General features: G+C 38.5%; 1 protein-coding gene across 3 annotated transcripts in view; it reads left to right on the forward strand.

The window, feature by feature from the left end:
* TMCC3 (transmembrane and coiled-coil domain family 3) overlaps nucleotides 1–22181 on the forward strand; it is a 148030-nt gene that overhangs the window by 119672 nt on the left and 6177 nt on the right. For all 3 annotated transcript variants that reach the window (XM_074902736.1, XM_074902737.1, XM_074902735.1), the window contains exons 2-3: nucleotides 16994–17892; nucleotides 19325–19460. In XM_074902736.1, the coding sequence (XP_074758837.1) occupies nucleotides 16994–17892; nucleotides 19325–19460 (1035 nt within the window). The remainder of the gene's footprint in view (nucleotides 1–16993; nucleotides 17893–19324; nucleotides 19461–22181) is intronic.

Raw genomic sequence — 22181 nt, forward strand, 5'->3', positions numbered from 1 at the left:
CCCCAGCCCTGTATGCTAAACAAGAATATATGCACAGCATTGTGCATGAATCTTTTAAAACCTGTATTGTGAAGTCAATACCAGAAACTAAACATCACCTTCCTCGCACTAAGAGTAGTGAAACAGCTTTTCAGTAAAAAGCTGAATAAATGACAAATAGTTGTTTTCACTAGTCTATTTCAAGCTACTCTAAATGTGCATAAGAGTTGTTACATGGCTATACTACACTATAGTGGTCCCAGTATCTGTGGCTAAGCAAATCTGAAAATAGTTGAATATATAGCTGCTTTTATTTTGGTGAGTCTTTGGCTTTCAGCTAGCAGACAGCCCTAACAGGATTTTTCAGTAATTTTTACTGTATCTTTTGCTTTCAGGCTATATGACTGTTGTCTAAATATTGTTAAATTACACAGAGGAATATAACACCTGATGTATTTATTTCTGTACTAACCTTTATAACGTTCTTGTTAAAGCACTAAATGAACAAGAAAGATAATCAAAAGCAAATAAAAAGCCTACAGACCAAATGGGATGAATAATTGACTATGTCAGTTTATTCCATAATGTTAAAATGACACAGTGTTGCCTGGTTAGTGCCAGAATCATATGTAGAAACAGAATTTTAAAATCTGAATTTGGAGAGCAGATCAATTAAAGGAGTGACTTATCATTTGCTCTTCTGGTGGGGGGAGGGCAGAATTCCTTGCATTCATGTTTGTATGGAATGTTTTTGGCCTGTGCAAATCACTGCAACTGATTAAAAGTTTCCTGAAGCATTTAATGAATGTTTGTAAATCTACAGGCTTCCTCCCTAGCTGACATAGAATATAAGCTATTCAGACCACCTTGAGTTGCTGAAATGTTAAGTGTTCTTTTTTTAGTTTACTACCTAGCCCCCCCCCCCCCCGAAAAACCAACAAACAACCCTTGGTTTTTTGTAAGCAGTGCTAAGTCTACAGGAGCTAATTTTTTAAAGTATATTTCTGTCCAGACTTAATGCTGATAGAAAGTACTTTTCTCAGCTTTGGAAAACAGTGGATACTCGAACCAAAACCCAAACTGCAGCTAGGTTGGTGTGTGTTATGCTCCTGCATACAGAAGGTGACAGCTCTAACCTGTTTCTTCCCCTTGCTTACCTGCAGGCAGTCTGCTTTCGTTGTAACAAAGGTACCAGGAACTAGGGGTCATAAGCTGAAGTAGCTTCCATTGCAGTTTGCACTGTAATTTACTGGGCAACCCTCTGTTTCTCTGAATTCGAAGTTATATCAGCAAAAGCTTCTGGACACAGCAGCAAATACAAATTTTTCTGGGAACGGACTCCCCAAAGTCTAATGTTACCACTATCCATGTGGCTCCTGAATTTTTGGCCTTGGCTGTGGTTGTGAAACCTGGACATATGTTGTGGAATTTTCGATAAGTTGATAGGTAAAAGCATTCTTTAGAAATAATGGAATTGAAGTTGAGGCATGGCAGACTTGATGGATGAGCAAAGAGCAGTAGTTGAAAGGAAGAGTGGGACTTGTTTGAGGAACTGTTGGCACAATCGGTTTGAGAAGGAACTGTGGTGCGGTTTATGTTTGTCAAACTTGTCAAGTAACTGACTACAGAAAGCACTAATATTTGTCAGTCTCTTTCTTTGGGAAGAGTGTCTGGAAAATGTTTTTTCAACATGTAACACATATAGAATATTAACTCACTGTGTAGAAGTTGTAATTAGGCTAGCATCATTCGGCTAATCTCACAGGGGGCATATTTTTGAGGGTTTAGTAGTGGATATAGAGCTTCATCTGCCTGTTGAGGCCCCTAAATATTTGATTTATAGACAGTAGTTTATGCAGGTTAAATTACTCTAAGGACATGACCAAATGAGAGATAAAGGGGAAAAAATATTTAGCCAACTTTCTAATGCCTTAATCTTTTAAAATGAGTACTGTGGTTTAGATTTTGTTTTGCTTTTCCACTTTCAAAGGTATGAGGTCTCCTATGTTGAATGTTAGGCTGTGTACTACAGGGTTGCAGAGCCTGTAGCCAAGCAGAACTCCCTGCTCAGGTACAGAGATCTGGCACTCAGTAACTGTGGTCGGATTCCCAAGGACAGCACGACTCTTGTCTGCTTCCTTTCCCACTGAGCTCCACTTTGTTCCTTTTTTCTGTGCTGTTGCTATGACTGAGTATGGTAATATGTTTATAGATCTTTTACACCAAAGCCAACCATGTGATAAAGCATATCATTTCAGACTGTCTGAATAGAAACTTGAGAGAAAAAACCCAAATCTATTTGGAAAGGTCAAAGGAGAGGGAAGCTGGCAGGCAGGAAGCAGAATGTTGATTGTGGCTTCATTTCTAATCGAATCATATTGTTGAATAGGCTGCTAACATCTCCACAACTCTAAAACCAGAAAAAATCTAATAGGAGTTTAATATATAGGAACTAGCATTAAAAGAGAACTGGTAATTAGTGTTTATGTCTGTGTGCTTTTGAGGAAACCCTCTGTGTTTATCTTGAATGTAAGCTGAATACATGCCATTTTCTGTTGATAATTTTTTTTAAAATGCTCTGAATTAAGATTACAGGCTGCCTTAAAAAGACCATCATTGGGAAGGTAAGTAGGGAAACACATGATGGAACTTCTCTATCGTGCTTTAAATCATTCTGTTGTGCAATAATGGCCAAAGAACATGGGGAACAAATTTACTTAAGTTGGGCAGCCTGTAGCTTCATACAAAAATGTTATAATGAGATGAGTGCATCTGTTTGACAGTGGCTTCAGAGAGGCTCTGCCAATTCTCCATGGTTGGGTAAGGGAGGCAGTGACTTTCAAATAACTGAAAAATAACTTTAAAAATGTTCTGAAGCATCTTCTATTGTTTTCATACACTTGGCAGAGAAGTTGATTGGTGAACCCTGTGACTCAGTTCCTGGAAGGCATAAGTCATGGATGGTGAGCAATTGTGTGACAACTCGACCAAGCAGAAAAGCAATAGCCTGTGCTCTTGTTTCAGAAGTGCTATCCTGGTCTAGCTAACATGGGTTATGGCTGTGTAAGAATCTGAAATACTTACTTGCTTAATGAAGATTTTGTTAGGTATAATATGAATAACTTCTACTACCATCTCTGCTTAGACAGTATAGGTGGCTTTGTGTTTCTTCATAGCATGTGAAGCTTACCAACAATGCTGAAAGATCCTCTGGTAAAACAGACATCTGTGCTAATGCCTAACTTGAAAACTGTGCCTTTGTCATATATATTTATACCAGTGGACTTGCCTATTCCTATGGATTTAATAATGGACACTACTGAGGATGTAGCAAAAGCCCTGCTCTTCTAAGAGTGTGTTTTATTAAGCAATATTATCAATCATTGTGTCAAATATTAATTCAAATTGAAACATATGGATTCCATAAAATCTTGTGGATTATCCAGAGTTTGCAATATCCAGAATAAACATTTGTTGTTTTTGTGGTGTAATATAACTCATCACTATTATTTTAAAAAGACAAATTGTTCTGGGATAGTCCTAATTTTCTGTATCTCCTTCTATAAGACTCTTAAACATCAATGCATTGACTGGCAGTTTTTGTAAATCTTGGCAAGTATTGTACCAGGTAAAATACATCACAGATAAAAAGCATGATTAAAGTAATTTCAGGTAAAAAGGTGAAGTTGCAAATATTAGATGAGCGAAAGCAAGAAGAGGGAAGATATAAGTGAAAAGAAAAATATACAACCTTAGAGTATGAATAAGCACATAACTGTTAGTGTACATATTAACTCTGAAGCAAGCTATACTTTTATGTAAAGTTGACTGTGCACTACTACAGTATTCTAATGGCAATATTAAGGTTTCCTTTTCCAAAAAATCTCAGTTTGATCAATGAGGACCGCTGGCTAATATGAATTGATGAATTTGTCTCTTTTGTCTTTATGGTTAGTATGGCATCTGGCCATGTAAGTATCTTGGTAAAATAAACCTCTCTGAACTTTAATTATGTTTGAACAAATATTTGAAGAATCATTTTATCATTACCTGAGAGATATTATCCCAGAACATTGAAATGTTGTTAGTCTTGTCATTTTCAAACAAATAAATAAAATAAATAATCCCTCTGACACCATCATGTCCTTTGGAGGGCTAGGATGAAACAGTCAGTATATCCTTAATGATGCAGAGATCCAAATTAAATTGCGACTCTAAAAGCATTACAAGGGTCTTAACCCCCTCTGTCCTCCTGGATAGTTTTAACAAAAATTAAAAATCTGAAACACCTTGAATATGAAAGACAGGGGTGTGTAACACTTATCCAAAGGCAAGAAAAGACAGTAAAAGCAATACAGGCTGCAAAGCATCGTTTCTTGTCATTTTCTCATGTGGCTCTTGCTGTTGCATTATTGTTGTTGCATTTTTAGCCATGCTGTCTCCTGTGGCAGTTCTGGACTAGATCTGTGTCACGATGAGCACAATTTTGCATAAACATGTTAATGTAGCAAAGAAGTTGCATAAAGTTGGTCCATAACATTTTATCAACCCTCTCAGTTATAATATTGTAAGATAAGGGGGTTTAATTTCACTGTATTAAATGACAGCAACATCAGCAACAGAGGTCCAAATCAGTAACATGGTTTTAGCAGATTAAGAAAGACCAACTTGAACACTGTTTTTTCTACTGAATCTGTCCTATGTAATTGAATGTCCCGTGCAACTGCGCAGTTTCTGAGCACTTTCCTGTAGTCTGTTATACAAAGTCACTAACTGTTTCTTGCCTGTGATTCTCATCTTGCAGTCCTGCATTTGGGAATGGTGTTCGTGTTGGATGGAAGAGAGAAAGGAGTGGTTTTTTCTTTTGTTCGGTTTTGTATTTAGTTTATGAGTACTGAATTTGTGCCTAAATTTTGTGTATAATACATTTTCTCCCGTGTATTTATACTACATGAAAAGGTGTTCACCAAATGTGTCCTGTAGTTGGAGTAGAAGGCAGTGAGCTTTGTAATGAGCCTTTAGTATCTGCAGTTCATTTCGCAGGAGCTCATTCCACCATTGACATTTTAGTTCTGGCCAGAGGTAGATGTATTTTCAGTTTGCAAACATCTCTGAGAGGAGAAGTTTGCTTTCATTTGCAAGTACTACCCTGACAATGCATAATGGCTACTACTCAAGCTTCTTCAAAATTACATCAGAGGCTTTGTACCATACTCTCAAAATTTTGTGAATGCTCGTTAAAGACAGTTGTTTAAAAAATAATTTATTTCTTTACCCCTAAAACTTGAAACAAATTGTAACAAAAGTGTTAAATCACAAGTAATGTGGTAACTAAGTACCATTTAACCTAGTTTATCATCCAGACTTGTCTGAATTGCTATCTCAAAGTAGTTCAGTTTAATAAATCTCACTAACTGGGAAAGTGTTTTCTCAGGATAGGAATATTTTTAAGACTAGATAAAAATTTTACTGTAGGGTTTCATTACTCTCTAATTGGGTGAATTTCTTTGATTTTTTTTCAGTTAGACAAACCTCCTGCATTTTGTGTTTTTAATGAATTGATGTTGTCTTATTAACTTGTGGAACTTCTTTACAGTATGGTTTCTTTTACAGGCTGATATATCTTCTGTAATGTGCGTTAGTATTTGAAGTGTATAGTATATACAAAAATTTGAAAGAAAAAGGAAAAAAATGGAGTATGGAGGTGACCTGTCACTAAGTACAAACAGTGGTTTATTTTAGGCCAATAAAACTGGTACAACAGTTATAGCTGACCTTGGTTCAGAGTGAAAAGACTGATATGAAAGTTATTTGGGTTTTTTCTTGTTTTTTTTTTTTTGTTTGGGTTTTTTTTTTTAAAAAACAAACAAAAAAAACCAAACCCAAAAAACAAAACCCCAACCTCTTATAAGAATGATTCATGCCAATACAAACTCATAAGCATTTTAAAAGATTTTGAGATAAACTGTTCAAAGTCATGTGCTATAGACAGTGTTTTAATGTATGGTGAATCCTTCAAGACACTTAACCTAAGAATTTAATGAAAATTTTTTGTAGGCTTCTAAAATAATTTTCTTCCTTTGCAAGTAACAAATAGGTAATTGGTGCACACACAAAACATGTTTCTGGAGAGTGCACAAAACACTAACTGAAGTAGTTGTTCACTCTGACGTGTTGCTTTTATGTGCACATGGAGCCCCTTCAAAATGGAGGGTTCAGGGAGATCTGCTTGTAGAGGCACACTCGTCTTCAAAATATGTGCTATTTGTGTGTCTCTTTCTGGAAAAGTTATCTTTTTGTGAATTTGTATTTAGTTGTAACTATTTTAATTGACTGATAGGGTGTAAACTTAAAATAACCATGCCAAGATCCAGAAGGTGCACATCAGCTGAAACACTGCTTTATTTTTTTATATGTATATGAGATTTTTTCTGTGAACTAGTACCTGCTTATAATAATAATAATTTAATGTATATTTAAAAAAACACAAAAGCATATTTTATCTGTGTACATTTATATAAATAAGATAACAAGCATATAAATAATATTTGAGGACATTTCCTCCAGAATGAGGAGTACTGTTAGAGTTGCTTTCAAGAAGATTTGATTCGTTATATTCATAAATGGAAAGTATGCTGGTGACCCACTTTACTAGCATAGTCACAGCAGCAGAAAACCTTGTTCCATTATATTTTTGCTTTTGAAAAAAGGTTATTTATATTAACTTGGGGGACAATGTTTCATTTTCTTCCAGGAGGAAGATACGCAAAGAGTACTGCCTGAACTGGAAACTGTTTCTGTTGCCTAATGCTTTATATTGCCCCTTCACTGAAAAGAAATGAAAATATTTTTGCTATTTAAAAAAGAACTGTAAATAAGAATATGCTTTAAAATTCTGTTGTGGTCTTCAGGAGGTAGAGGGTTAAATCTCCTGAATATGCAGAGAATTTTGGCACTTTAGTGCACTGCAATTAAGATGTTTTCTCCAGAGTTTATTCAGAGCAGTGTTAATCAGTTATATAGAGTAGCTTAAAATACCATTATTGCAGCAGTGTTTTTGAATAACAAATGATCTGTATAATAATCCATCTGTGTGATTCCAGTTTTAGTTGTCTTTATCTTGTGTAATGAAATACGGTTTTGTTAATAAAAATAATTTAAAACTTTTTTTTAATAAAGTAGGCTTTCATCTCACTTTTCTTTCTTTCCTAGGCTTCTTTCTTTTTTTCTCTTTTTTTCTTTCTTTCTTTCCATCCAGATCATGAAGTATGGCCAAAGTTTTTGATTTTTGGTGACCCAGTCTCCCAGCAATTCTCTGCCTTTGGGCTTATTTTTGGTAGTAGATACAAATAAAAGCCTTGGAAATCAGGTGTGGAACAAACAAATGTACTCATATGTGTAATGTGGCAAATGGTGAAAGTTTCCCTGTGTATATAAGTAACTAAGCTTAAAGTAAAGTTGCCTTGTCAAGAGATGTTCTAGTTACTATGGAGAGGTAAATAAAATGCTCTTCAAAATGGAGATCCTTTCCTGAAGAGCAGCCTGAAGTATAAGGGCAGGGGTGGGAAGGAGAGACCTTGTGGTGTTCAGCACACTAACAAGTTCAAATAAGTTTGTTTGCAGCTGACACCTGAAAGGAGTTCTACCAGGTATTGAACTTAATGGATGAAAAAAGCTTAGGGCCCCTAATATCTAAAAGTTAGAGAGATGTCAGGCATACCAGGTGTGTGTCAAGTCTTCATAAAGAGGGATCAAAGCCACAGCTGTAAGCCCCCTATTAGCTCTGACAATAGTGAAAAATGACATCTAAGCTGCTTATTAGACAGCCTGTGTTTGTTAGTCATGTAATGTAGTGAACCAGAACTTACCTTTTGATTAGGCCTTCATATCAACAAATGAATTAAAAGACCTGTGTATAGGCAGAACTACTGATGTAACAAACGTATTTTTTGAGATTTTACTTTATCAGCCCGGTGTGGAGAGAGGGGGGAAAAAAACAGAAGAAGCAAGCAGGCTCGTTTGAGTAAGTGACTCAGTTCATGTACAGGACAAGATGTGATTGTTTATATGCTCAGGATGTGCTGCTACAGTATTAACGCAAATGAAAAGATCTTATGTGTGATGGAGCTATTGTTCTCCTGTTTATAAATGGAAGTTTTGCAATGGTTAAAACAAACAAAAAAACCCCTGTCTTGGGTCTTTTGCCTATGATGGTCAGTCTATCTGGATTTAGAGTGCTTTATCTCTGAACAGTAATACTTCCAAAATTCCCTGCTACTGCAAAGTCTTAATGTCCCTGTTACAAAATAGGTTTTTTATATTAAAGTGTTGCCAGCTCAAAGCAATAGGAAGTTATGAATTAGACTTTCTAAAATCAGTGTTGCGTTGTGGGTTTGATTTTTTTTTTTGTAGATCTGTAAATCACATCTTTAAAATTTCCTTAATATTTTTTCTATTTTGGGGGAAGGAGGACTTGGTGGTTGACTAAGTTAGATGTGGGAGTTATTTCTCTGTAACTGAGGGCAAGAAACTTAGTAAAATTCCCGGGAAGTCTCTTGTACATTTGTCCAGTTCCAGGAGCTGGGATTTCAGGAAATGCTTAGACAATCTGAATAGCAATGAAATTGACTGTGAAGCAGCAAGAACCAGGTGGAGGGAGCAGATGACCTGCTGTAGCTTTATCAACATGGAACAGATAATAGATAATGTGATGTGAAGTTAAACAGTGGAGTGATATGAAGGAAAGCATACACTAAATCACAAGTGGTGGGAAATCAGAAGCATATGCTGTAACTATGAGAAGTGGTTAGTCATGGCAGGCATGTGGCTGGCTTTTTATCAATTTCTCATTCATAGAAAAGGATTTAATAAATGACAATATATAGCAGGTGGCTTTTCACAGAGTATTTCACAGTATTCTGGAAAATTTTATTCTTGCCACCTATTTGAACATCTTCAGAAACATAAAGCTTATTATTGAATGGGAGGGGAAGAAAATCTATAAAAGCTGAAGAGGGGTGCAGGGAGTGAAAGCACTTATTGGAAACACTAGAAGTGAGTTGAACAATTAGTCCAGAAGAAAAGATACAGAATGTCTTGCATCACTTCAAAAACATGCCACCCCCTCACTGATTCACAGTGCCTGTATTTTGAGGGATTTGTGTCAGGTGAAAGGCACTCTCCTTCAGTGGGAGTGGGAGTGCAGGCTTCTCATAAGCACTTCTCGATAGAACCACCCGTGTGGCACCTGGGGCTCCCAAGTATTTCCTTAAATTGCTATGGAAACCTGGGACAGAAGGAACATACACATTAAAGTGACATTTATTTTGATTTAACAAGTTAGGAGAGAGTATTTTAATGACTCCTTAATTATTGGTGCTTATCTAAAGAGTAGGACTGATCTGAAGCAAAATAGTTAACTGTGGGGTGTGGAGCCTGCCTCTTGCCCGCTTAAAAAACTTAAGCATAGTAAGTCTGAGTAGTAGTAGTTCACTGCTGTATTATTTTCCCTATCTGGGACAATGCCTTTTTTTTTTTTTTCGTGTGTGTGTGTGTGTGTCTGTTAACATGACTGCTGGACAGTAAATGGAAATTAGCTTACTTTATAAAGGCCTGCTGAAGTTTGCAGTGTCTAGGCACAGAAGTTGTTTATATTGGAACTGGTTTGCTTGTGTCAGTTTTATGCTGTGAAACAACCTGGAACAGGACTGAGTGCAAGTTCTGACACAGGAGACTTTTCAGTGGATGTTGCTGGGTTTTGAAGGAGCTGTGTAAGGGATAAAGCAGAAAACTGCCCCTTCCCGCCATTGTTCTCTTATTGTTGGCTTAATCTAAAATAGTGCCATATCTAAAGGCTTATTTACGCACAAGCAATGACCTAGCTAATTTGGCCTTAGGTCAGTCCTTTAATTAGAAATTAGATAAAAGGTTATTTCTGGGATACTCCTAGTTTGAATTGAGTGTGTCCATAGGATTTGAGGCAAAACAACGTTGGTGTGAACTTGGCTGTTTGAGTCACAGGTTATACATGACTGTTTGGCATTGACCAAATTAGACCAAGGGGGTAAAAGCTGTCTTTCTAGTAACAGCAGAACTTATGTGTATGTACTTTCTTTGCAAGTACTTTCCACAGAGTTCGTTTTATTACTTTTTAAACCTTTTTTTTTTTTTCCTTAAACTGACATTACAAGCACATTCACATCTATCTTTGAGTCTTTGAGGTGCCTGTGTGTATAGTCTCAACTTGGTGGTGCTAATAAGAATTAAAATGGAGGGAAAGATAGGTGATCAAACTGACCCTGAGAAGGAGTGGGTTCTGTATCTGAGGTCTTGCTGAAGTTGCTGAGTATAACAACTGAATTTTTATAATCACCAGTCCATGCTGGCAAAAAGGGGAAAACTTTCAAAAGTATCCAAAGCTCTGCAGGCTAGTCTGCCTCAGTGTGATGCCTTACTCATGAAATGGCCTTGAAGCTCCCCAGCCTTTGAATGTTGAAGTGCAGATACCTGCCAAAGGGCATCTTGGATTATCTTTGACTATCACCTGAAATAAACCCCTACTGTGTGTTAGTGAGACACCTTACAGTTTTATGTTTGTCTTTTTGGTAGGTGATAGAGGAACTGCTGATGGTAAAAGAACCATCTTCTTGTGTCAAGTGTTACTTGATTTCAACAGCGTTTGCCAGGTGGTCTTGGGACAAATCACCCTGGATCTCTGATTTCCCTGGTAAAAAGTAGAAGCAGGGTTTGCTGTCTCCCTCCACTCCTATATTCTCAACCCTCTGCGTGATTATTAGTATGATGTTATGAGTGTAGGTACCTCTAGGTACTACTATTCAGTAGCTCTTTAAAAAAACATGAGCAGGTGTTTTGCTGTAACATACTGTACAGCAATTTTGGGGGCTGATTTTATATAACTTTTTAATGATGATTAAGTACAGTTTTATGCCTTCCATGAAGGACTCTTCTGTGGATTTTAGGAGGAGCAGTGAATGTGAAAGAGATGGTAAAACTCTCTCCCTAAACACTTTCCTGTTTTGTAATATACTGAAAAAGTAACGAAACCTTCTCTTCATGCTCTTTTACCCATCGGAACCCCTGTGCTTCTGGTACACGTATACTTCCTGACAAAAAGAGACTCCTGATTATTTTGTTGCTATTGCTGAACCCTCAAAGCTTTAAAGCTGCCTTAATCCTATCTTGTGTGTTTCTTATGTGGTTCTTTCTCTAAACGCTAACCAGATACTCCTCTAGAAGTCTTGCAAGATACAGACTTAAACTGTCATCATAAGCTTTTGTTTAGCTTGCAGAGCTCTGGTGATGTAATGAGGCTATTTGGGGAAATTAAAAAAACCCTCACGAAACTCAACCTGTATGAATGAGTAGATCACTTTGTCTTCATAGTTTGCTTCTATTAGTGAAGCAACACAAACGTGTGCTTTCTGGAGCCTGATGTGTATATGCAATCAATGACTCTAGTCTTGCAAATGCTTTTTCTCTGGGCTTCTTTCAGCCACTTCTTAAAAGAGTATACAAAATCTATGAAATAAACAGTTGAGTTCAGTTTGACACCTAAACATAGGTGGCTGAGCTCTCACTTGTTGGTGGAGAGCTATTGACACAGTCAGTGGAACAGAGGAAGTGATTCATCTGAGCAACCATGAGATGCTTGAGGGCTGCGTGCTCTCTATTCACTATGGATTTCTTTCTCCCAAATGTGTCCTGCCCAGGATCTTTGGGGAAGAAATGACCTTCTGCTTTACATTTTGCAACCTGAGGAGGTAATAGCCAATCTACACAAGCTGTTAAACATGATGTTCTTGCCCATTCAGCAGTTCCTGTCCACATGGAACACCCTTCCATCAGCCTTACCTGTGGCATTTGGGTACATGGGTCCTTTTGTGCTGTGGGCTTATTGTTAGAATGGCCTGCAAATCTGAGCTTTGGGTTGCTTTTGTAGGCAGGGAGAAAACACGTGGATCGCTGATGCCAGTAAAATCCCTATCCTTACTTCTGTGATGGGGTTCTCAAAGCACTGTTGTGCTCTGACTGCTTCTCTATGAATGCAGGTTGCCTTTTACCCAGCTCTCCACTTACCATTTAAGATGGAAAGTATACCTGGCAATTGAATGTGCATAATGAAGGGCTCCTAGCAGTGTGCCCTGTGTTCATTGCACCAAGCCCAACACCGCTGTCCCTTTTGAAGCTCTGGACTTTGACTTGGGATGGGCTGCATGAACAGCCTGGCCATGCAGCCGAAGATCTGTTTGGCTTCTGGGAAGAAGAGGGGTTGGGGCAGAAAAAAAGTTGCTTTACCTCCAAGAGGTGCTTATTGGTGTGTCATTTGTGGTGTCTGGCACTGATGCAGGCAGGGAGCCTGAATTGCTGCACTCCTAACTAAATCACTGTTTTTAAAAGCTAGTCTTTGAGCGGCACAGACATTACAATTAGTTCTCAACTGGCTTGTAGCAGAGTGCATATGTGAACTACTCCATAAAATGCAGTGGCCTCTCCAAGCCCCATATTTCTTCTTTCAAGCTAACATCAGCTATGGCTATCTATGTAACCATGTGCAAATTGTTTTTTCTCATCTCTCACGGGCATTTGCAGTAGAATTTGAAGTTGGACCTCTGATGTCTTGGGGTAGCCGTCATACTGGTTGAGCTATAAAGCAATCACAAATGGATTTTTTGCCAAAGTCTTCTGCCTCATCAAGGTAGAGGACAGGTGATGGGCCACTTGTCTTAGAGATACCTGGGTCCTCCAGCGTCTGCTTGCTTCTGATTTTTAACCACCACTGTCTGCTTTGCCACCCCCCCACCCCCAGTACTACAGCAACAGAAGATTTCAAAAGCCTCTGTGTTTTGACCCAGCCTTGCCTCATGATGGCAAGAGGACACCTGACATTTTGTCCAAATACAGACAGAGGACTGTCAGGTACTTGTCTGTACCCTTGGTGAGCTCTCAATCCAGTAAGCTAAAAAAACCTACTCCTAGCAGTGTTTTTGGAATTTAGACACTATTATTTTCTAAACTTCACTGAATTCAAACTGACTGTATGATTAGTTTTGCTCATTTTAGAAGTAGATTTGCCATATGATAACTAATTTCTCCAGCTCCAAAAGCAATGTAACTTTCAGTAGATGTATTCCCTTAGTGCTATTGTTCTTTTTGTCTCTATTGCTGTTGTGACCTTGAAGTTCCAGGAAGGCACAAGGTGCATGGTGATGATAGATCTCACTGAATGCTAGAGACTCCAGTGAGGAAGGGGACATAAAGGAGAAGGGATCTGGTTTGGGCTTGTATTCAATTATTACAATATATTTTTAGACTATTTTGTACTAAGGAAGTAAACACTTAATGCTGTGTAAAGGTTAGGGATAGACCCACCCACTCTTGAAGTATGTACTGCTTGTCCTGAGTCATATCAGTGATGGATCTGTCTTGTGTGTATGTGCAATTCAGTGATTTATTACAGTATAATTTTGTGCAAAAGCTTATTCAAAAATGTGTTGGGTTGTTTCAGGAAACTATTGTTTTATACTGAGGTTTTGGGGGTTTTTTTACTGAATTTGTCCAGAACCAGTAAATTCATTTAAAGAAATATTTGCATATGGGCTACAGATCTAGTATCTAAGCTTTTCAGCTATTTGACTTGATTGCTTTTCTTTGCTGTAAGAGCCTTTGGAAAGATATAAGTATCCTATGTCAAACTACTTTTGTTTATATTAAATGTATATTTTAGCTACCACAACAGTATTATGAGTGTTATCACTTCAAAAAATGATCTGTAAAAGATTCTAACTATTAGTTATATTTCTAAGACATGTTCAATTTAAAAATCAATAAAAATAGAAGTTGATTTTGTGATTTTTGGCACTCTTTAGGTATCGCCCTGAATATAGAATGCCATCCATGTGTGTCATATCTGTGCGAATACTAAAATGACATCTCATCAATAAAGTAGACTTTCTTCGAAGCAGATATGACTGGTGATACTAAATCATATACAATTTATAAAATTAACTTGCACCTCTTTTTAATAATAAAGCATATGGCTCAGTATCATTTTTAATAGACCACAGCACTGGTTTTAAACCTTGGAATAGAGTCTGAGTCTTATAGGTCACCATTAACTAATATTCTCCAGAAGAAATTGTCAGCTCCAGAACTCTTCAGTTTTCATTTTTCAAGTGTCCATTTTTCTTAGGAGTTGGTGAATGTGAACTTTTGTGTTACCTGGTTTGCACCCTGAGCAGTGCAGTAGCAAAAGAAAAAGAAAAAAGCCCCTACCCTGTAATCTACAGTAATATAAGGATAAGAATATAAATCAGGAGTAGAAATGATCTTGTCTGAAATGGTCAGGTACAGATCCAATTTTATGGCTGTATGACCCCCTCTGTATTTGTAACCCATCATGACAGCCACGGGCTGAGAACAGTTCTCCTGATCAGTCTGTGCATGGTGCATGTCATTAAAGTAGGATGCCATGTCTGGTTCCTGAGCTTGTATTTTAAGGGCAATGCATGAATGCTGGAGAGAATTTCCGGGAGGGCCACCAAAACTGTGCAAGGGTGGGAAAACATACAAGCATACAGCAATGCTTAGTGATGTTTTTATGTTTTTTTTCCAATCAAGAAAAAGAGTGGTGATCACTGGACATACATGGGTGCAAGATATTCAGTATTATAGACAATAATCATCGAATCATAGGATGATTTGGGTTGGAAGGGACCTTAAAGATCATCTAGTTCCAAACCCCTGCCATGGGCAGGGACACCTTCCACTAGACCAGGTTGCTCAAAGCCCCGTCCAACCTTGGACACTTTCAGGGAGGGGGCATCCACAACTTCCCTGAGCAACCTGCTCCAGTGTCTCACCACCCTCTCAGTAGACAATTCTTCCTTATGGCTAATCTAAATCTGCCATCTTTCAGTTTAAAGCCACTACCCCTCATCCTATCACTCCCTGATAAAGTCCCTCCCCATCTTTCCTGTAAGCCCCCTTCAGGTACTGGAAGGCTACTGTAAGGTCTCCCTGGAGCCTTCTCTTCTCCAGGCTGAACAACCCCAACTCTCTCAGCCTGTCCTCATAAGGGAGGTGCTCCAGCCCCTCATCATCTTCATGACCCTTCTGTGGACCCACTTGAGTAGGTCCATGTCCTTATGTTGGAGCTCCAGAGCTGGACACAGCACTGCAGATGGAGTCTCACAAGAACAGAGCAGAGGGGGAAAATCACTTCCCTTGACCTGCTGGCCACACTTCTCTGGATTCAGCCCAGGATACAGTTGGCTTTCTGGACTGTGAGCACATGTTGCTGGCTCATACTCAGTTTTCCATCCACTAATACCTCCAAGTCCTCTGCAGGGCTGCTCTCAATCCACTCACCTCCCAGCCTGTATTTGTGCACAGGATTGCCCAACCCACATGCAGGACCTTGCACTTGGCCTTGTTGAACTTCATGAGGTTTGCACGGTCCCACCTCTCAAGCCTGTCCAGGTCCCTCTGGATGGCCCATCCCTTCCCTCCAGCGTGTCAGCTGCACCACACAGCTTGGTGTTGTCAGCAAACTTGCTGAGGGTGCACTCAATCCCACTGTCTGTGTCACCAACAAAGACATTGAACAGCGCTGGTCTCGATACTGACCCCTGAGAAATGCTACTCATCATTGCTCTTCACTTGGACATTTAGCTGTTGACCTCAACTCTTTGAGTGTGACCATCCAGCCAATTCTTCATCCACCGAGTGGTCCATCCTTCAAATCTATGTCTCTCAAATTGGAGAGACAAGGATGTCATGCAGGACAGTGTCAAATGCTTTTTAAATAAATACTGTAGCTGGAAATCAAACTTTTCACATAGTATCTCAGGCATTTTGAAGCAAAGAATAGTTAAAGCGTTTCACAAATGCATTTTTAAAAGATACTTTAATACAGCTTCTGCCTTGTCTCTGCAATGGTCTTTCCTGAGCAATTGTATTGGTTTCCTCTGGTGTTAAATCTCTGAAAGCCCATTATGTTTGTTAAGCAGTCTGTATAGATATGATACTGTGGCAGCTTTAATGAAATGTACCTTCTTTGTCACAGAGGCTAGCACAAGATGATAATGGGGGTGAAGCTGTTTTGGTTAGATTGTTCTTGTCTCATGCCTCCTGCTTTGACTTCATATGAGGAAATACTTTTAATGTTTTGTATGGGACTATCTTGCCTTTCTGTTGAGGAAGATGAATGATCTGTTGTGTTCATGTTATGACCAAGTTGCCTGATTGCTTTTGTTATGACTCCTGAGAGCATTGTTAAGGTGTACTGAGTGTATGCAGTTTTCTTTTGTGCGTTTCTTTCTGTAAATCCCACTCAATGAATTTGTTGTTAAAACACTTAGCCCTACAGATCAAGTTGTCGAGCATCTTCATCAGGCATGGAAAGTCAAATGCAATCAGTTCTTTCTCTATGTTATCTGCACTAAAAACTAGCAGCTGCTTTCTGCAGTAAATTTTCAACAATTCTCAGCTAGTTATGCAAAACCTTTTAATTGTGTGACAGATTTGAATGGGAATAAAAAAGGACTTTAACCTGGGAAAATATACTGAACAGTATAACACTGCTGTAGGGGAAAAAATCTGTTTACACCGCTGTCAGTGTTCGACCATTTCTAAGAGAAAGATGGAGTGATTATCAGCCATGATCTCTTTGCAAATTTTTAAATAAATTATATAAAAAAATATAGATATCGTGTATATATATAAACTATATACTTCAATAATTTTCACTCCAATTAATCTTGCTGTTTTTTTAATAGAGCCAGGAAGTTCCTTGGGCTGTTTACCTACCTAGGAAAGTCAAGAAAAATGCTTCTTAATTTCAGAGTTCATTCTATTTTGCTACCATAAGCTACTTGATATCATGTACTTGCTATAATTACATGCAGAAAAAGAAACGGAAAGTTGGATTTTAAAAAGTAAAATTCAAATTCCATTTATTTCTTCTTTTAATTTTTTTTTCTTTTTTTTCTCTCAGGTGGAAAGGCATGACATGAATACCCTGAGTTTACCTCTTAACATTCGCCGTGGAGGCTCTGACACCAACCTGAACTTTGATGTACCAGATGGGGTCCTAGAGTTTCATAAAGTCAAACTCAGTGCAGATAGCTTGAAACAGAAGATCCTCAAGGTTACAGAACAAATTAAAGTTGAACAAACTGCTCGAGATGGAAATGTGGCTGAGTATTTGAAACTGGTAAACAGTGCAGATAAGCAACAGGCCGGGCGCATTAAACAAGTCTTTGAGAAAAAGAACCAGAAATCTGCCCACTCCATTGCCCAGCTGCAGAAGAAATTGGAACAGTATCACAAAAAACTCAAGGATATTGAGCAAAATGGATCTTCCAGAACTACTAAGGATACTTCTAAAGATAACTTGAAAGATATTCAACATGGAAAGCCTCGTACTTCTGGGCATGGGACAGAGAGCAGCAAGTCCGGTGTCCCGGGTGTATCTCTGACACCACCTGTCTTTGTTTTCAGCAAGTCTAGAGAGTTTGCAAACCTGATCCGAAACAAATTTGGTAGTGCAGACAACATTGCTCATCTCAAAAATACCTTGGATGAATTTCGGCCAGAAACAAGCTCTAGAACGTATGGGGGCAGTGCCACCATCGTTGCCAAACCAAAATATGTTAGTGATGATGAGTGCTCAAGTGGGACCTCTGGCTCAGCAGATAGTAATGGGAATACTTCCTTTGGTCCTGCTGTGGCAAGCACCCTGGACAGCCAAGGAAAGCTTTCCATGATTTTGGAGGAACTAAGGGAAATCAAGGAGACACAGTCCCAATTAGCTGATGACATTGAGAATTTAAAAACACAATTTAAGAGAGACTATGGCTTTATTTCTCAGATGTTACAAGAGGAAAGATATAGGTATTTTTTTTCAATTGTTCTCTTGAAATGACTTTCGAATGGGTATAGAAGCTGTTTGGAAGGTGTAAATGTGGGTGTGTGCTTTTGTGTGTGATATTTCAGAAGCAAGAGGAAAAAATAATTCCAATCAGTATCTGGTACCAAAATGTTCCACTCCTTCCAATAACTGAAAATACATGTAGAACATTAATATTTCCTGTCAAATAATGTCATAGTTCTTTGCCTTTTTTGAAGGCTTGTCTGAAAATTCTGTCATCTGATGTGTTATGTGACTACTGCATATAGGAAATGCCAATTGTTTTGTAACCAGTGGAAGGATTCTGATCTGTTGTAACTTGAAAGCACTAATCAGTCTGCGGTGTAGCAGAGCTGACTTACACCTGATAAATACACCCTTTAGTCCTGAGTACCTTGTCCAAATACTTCTCAGACATGTTGCTATCTTGTGGATGCAATGTCACTTTGTACCCTGGTGTAACACATGACTGTGAAATGTAATTTTAAGTGCTGTAGCACAACTTCCTCTTGCATTTATTACTTGGCAATTAATTCCTTTCTCAACCACTTGGCAAGTGGGGTATGTTTTACAGAGGGCTTGCACCTGCTGTACCTATATCCTATTTGTCATATCGCTTGTTAAAGTAAGTGTTAATTCTTGAAGTCTTTACTATGCTAATGGGCAAAAACTCAGTATGAAATGCAATATTTAATGTTTCCCTCGTTTACAGTTCTTGAAATACAAGGGAAGGCTGGATATCAGGTGGTAACATGGGGGAGGAGCAGCCTTTCCTGACAGCTCACTGCCATTAAGATCTCAAGCCTCCTGCCACCGTTTCATCAGCTAGACAATTTTGTGTCCATTCTTTTGCCAACTGCAGTGTTTCCCTCCTTGTGTGTTTAATCGTTACAAACTCACAAAAAATTTTTTAGTTTCCTGATGGTTTAGTTAAACTGGTTTACCATGCAGAGACACGCCAGAACAGGCTGTACATGAATGGTAGGACCTTGCAGTTGTGTTTGAGAGGGGATCCAGGGAACATGTTTTTCCTTTCGTTACTTGCAAGCTGTTAACTGGCTCAAGCTTACTTATGAAACTATATCTTCTTGTCTAAATGAAAAGTGAGAAATGGAAAAATGTGAGTTGAATACCCTTAGGCACTGTTTATAGTTCATATAATTTGCCAATGATATACAAATATTTGCTTTTTAACACTGACTGCCAACAAGAAACACTCAAAAAAGGCTTTCAGTTTGCTGAATAAATACTTATGGAGAGTTTCCAAAGTTTTTACTGATTTCTCTGTGCTCTGTAATGCCAGTCAGATGAATCCATAGTACACTAAGAAATTACCTTTTAAAATGTGTAATTGTTTTCATGATTTAGCATTGCTTGAATAGAAGGCACTAAATTTAGACCTTTTTTCCTAATAAGATACGAAAGATTGGAAGACCAGTTAAATGACCTCACTGATCTTCATCAACATGAGACAGCAAACTTGAAACAAGAGCTAGCCAGCATAGAGGAGAAAGTGGCGTATCAGGCATATGAGCGATCACGAGATGTTCAGGTACTTTTTTTATTTTCCATATCATAAACTTCTAACATTTTGTAGAAATCTTGTTCTATAAAACACTTGCATCTTTCTACATCTTCGTATGTAAGGAATCTGGGGAAAGATTTGGGCCCATGTTTTGTCTGTTTTAAGGTGAAAACCCAGCATGTTTAAATCAGTGACAGTCTCCATTCTTTTCAATGTATTCAGAATTTTACCTGCTGGAATTGATGATATATCCTAGGCAGACTTGTGGACGAAGAATGTCCTGTTTTAATTTCTTGCACCAGAGGAGGAAGGAATTGAGTCTCCCTGTATTGTACAGAATGCCACTTTTGACCATGTCCTAACACAAACCTCTTGCTTAGACTTTTTTTAATATGTAGTCATATTAATAGCAAGGTTTATTATAAATTAAGGTTAAAAGTAAGAGCTAATTGATAAATAAACTTATAGATTTGCCAGTTATAATTTAAGAGTTTTAATCCACGGTCATAACCACCCCTATAATCAAAGCTGTAGGGTATATTCACCTCAGTGATCAGTTGTAGTCATGTCTGGCTTCAATCAAAAGCCAGTAATAATGTCTACAAGTTTGTCCTGACAGCATCTACTTACATACTTGAATATTTACATACAACATAAACATTTATATAATGCATGATATTTCTACCCGAAGTCTGAGCAAGTGCTGAAAAATGGTAAAAACATTGTTTTGCCCTAGCTTGGTTTTAAATTCACTAACAGCTGTGGAATGTTCAAAGACTGTCTATGCATTGGCTCAGATGGTAAAAACAACCATCCTGTCCTGTACACCCCTGTGCTCACATTTCTAAACAGAGAGTGCAGGCAGCAGGACAGTCACACTGTTTTCTGATCGGTGTGAGAGTCTGGAACCCCCTGGGAACAGAGTGGGAGAGGGATGGTCCTGAACCTAAGCATATAATAGGTGCTTTTGTAGGTTTAAAGAAGAGTGGTTTCTCATGCAGGACTCCTTTCTGTGAAGGCATCTTGAGGATGTAAAAACAGAATGAGACCCAAGATCTCCAGCAGAAAGGCTGTGAAATGTTTAGCAGAACCCTGGAGGGGTGTCAGATTTTTAAAACTAATTGAAGTGCCGTGTTGATGCACCTCGTTTCTTTTAACTCTGTACAGTTGGGCCTGTTTAAATCTGTCTTTTTGGGGGTTTGGCAAATAAGATAAAATACAGTAAAAGCATTTAAGTTGTGGGTATTTTAAGTAACAACATAACTACAGAACACTCTGTCCCTAAGGGATGGGCAGATAATTTTTAGAACGTTTGCTCAGCCTCTCAGTACAGAACTGCAGGTATCGGACTTTTGCAGCTGGACTTTCTCTAAAGCAACATGAGATGATTTGAGAATAACTTACGGTCAGAGTGGAAAGACCAGGAAAGTTCTTCAGTGTGTAGTGGAGACCATGCATGAACCATAAGGGACTTTGTGCCACCCATTAAGAACTGTCTTCTGTACTACTACTAATTCCTAGAGCAGTGACAGGAAGCAGTCTTCTGTAAGGTGCTGTGGCACCTGCTTTGCACTGACTTTGGTGCCTGCCTGGTCCCACAGTAAGCCAGTTCAACTTGCCAAAACAATGGAGAACTGATCCAGCAAAAGAAAGCTAATAACTGTGTGCAGTGGTTTGGTTTGATTTTTGGTTTTCTTTTTACACAGAGAATTGGGAAGGATCAGCTTACTGTGCGATCAGGTGAACACACACACCCCCCCCCCCCCCCCGTGTGAGGAAAATGTTTGGAGTTTGAGAGTGGGGAAGGAAGTAGCGATGCTGGAATGTTATTTTTTCCTTTTACACTGTGGTAAAAGGTTATGTCAAGTTGATTGATCTCATTAAATTATAGCATTGCACTGTGTTACATAGTAGTGCCCAAATCTCAGCTCCAGAAAGAAGTGGCATTTTGTGGCAAGTTAAATGAAACAGTTAGAAAGTGTTCCATATTTCATTTGAAAGGGCTTAAGTGTGGAAACTTTAAGTCCACTTAAAGTGGAACCACTTTACTCAAAGACTCATTTTTAGTCCACTCAAGCAGAAGAGCCAAGGTTTGCTTTCTTTAGAAAAAAATGTGAAACAGAATGTATTGTGTGAAAGAGAGTTCCATAAAAGCATCACCACAGATTTCTCCGCTGTCTCCACCGCCTGCTGCCCACTTGGGGTATGGAGTAATGAGCCTTCGCCCTGATGGAGGGAGAGGGCAATCTCTTACTGAGGACTTAAGCCCAGCGCTGTACTGTGCGTGCCTCTGAGAGAAAAAGTAATGTAGACCAGAGAGGTGGTGTAAACCAAATGCTACATGTTGCAAAGTAGATTTAATTAGTGTCACAGCAGGCCTGTACTACCCCAATGTTTTCTATAGCAGGTACAAAGAAACTAACTTTGATGCTGTTTTAATGCAGTGAAAGTTGCCACAGCAACAGCTTTCCTGGTTCTCTATCTCATTGGTATATGCAGGAAACACTAGCTGTCATGAACATTACGAGTTATGATACTTTTTCTCAAGCATGAAAAATGTAAAAACTACATTTTGGACAGTCTAGTCAGACTTGATTATGCCTGAGCAGGCAGTGATAGACATATGCAGATATATATGTGCATTTATTTTTTAAAAATTTGGTGGTTCATTCAAATTTTAGGAGCCTATAATAAATTACACTTCTAATCCAGCTGATGAATGGCTCTGCAGCTAAAACAGGAAAAGTG

The sequence above is a fragment of the Athene noctua genome, chromosome 3, assembly GCF_965140245.1.
Source record: "Athene noctua chromosome 3, bAthNoc1.hap1.1, whole genome shotgun sequence".
NCBI classification, from domain to species: Eukaryota; Metazoa; Chordata; class Aves; order Strigiformes; family Strigidae; genus Athene; species Athene noctua.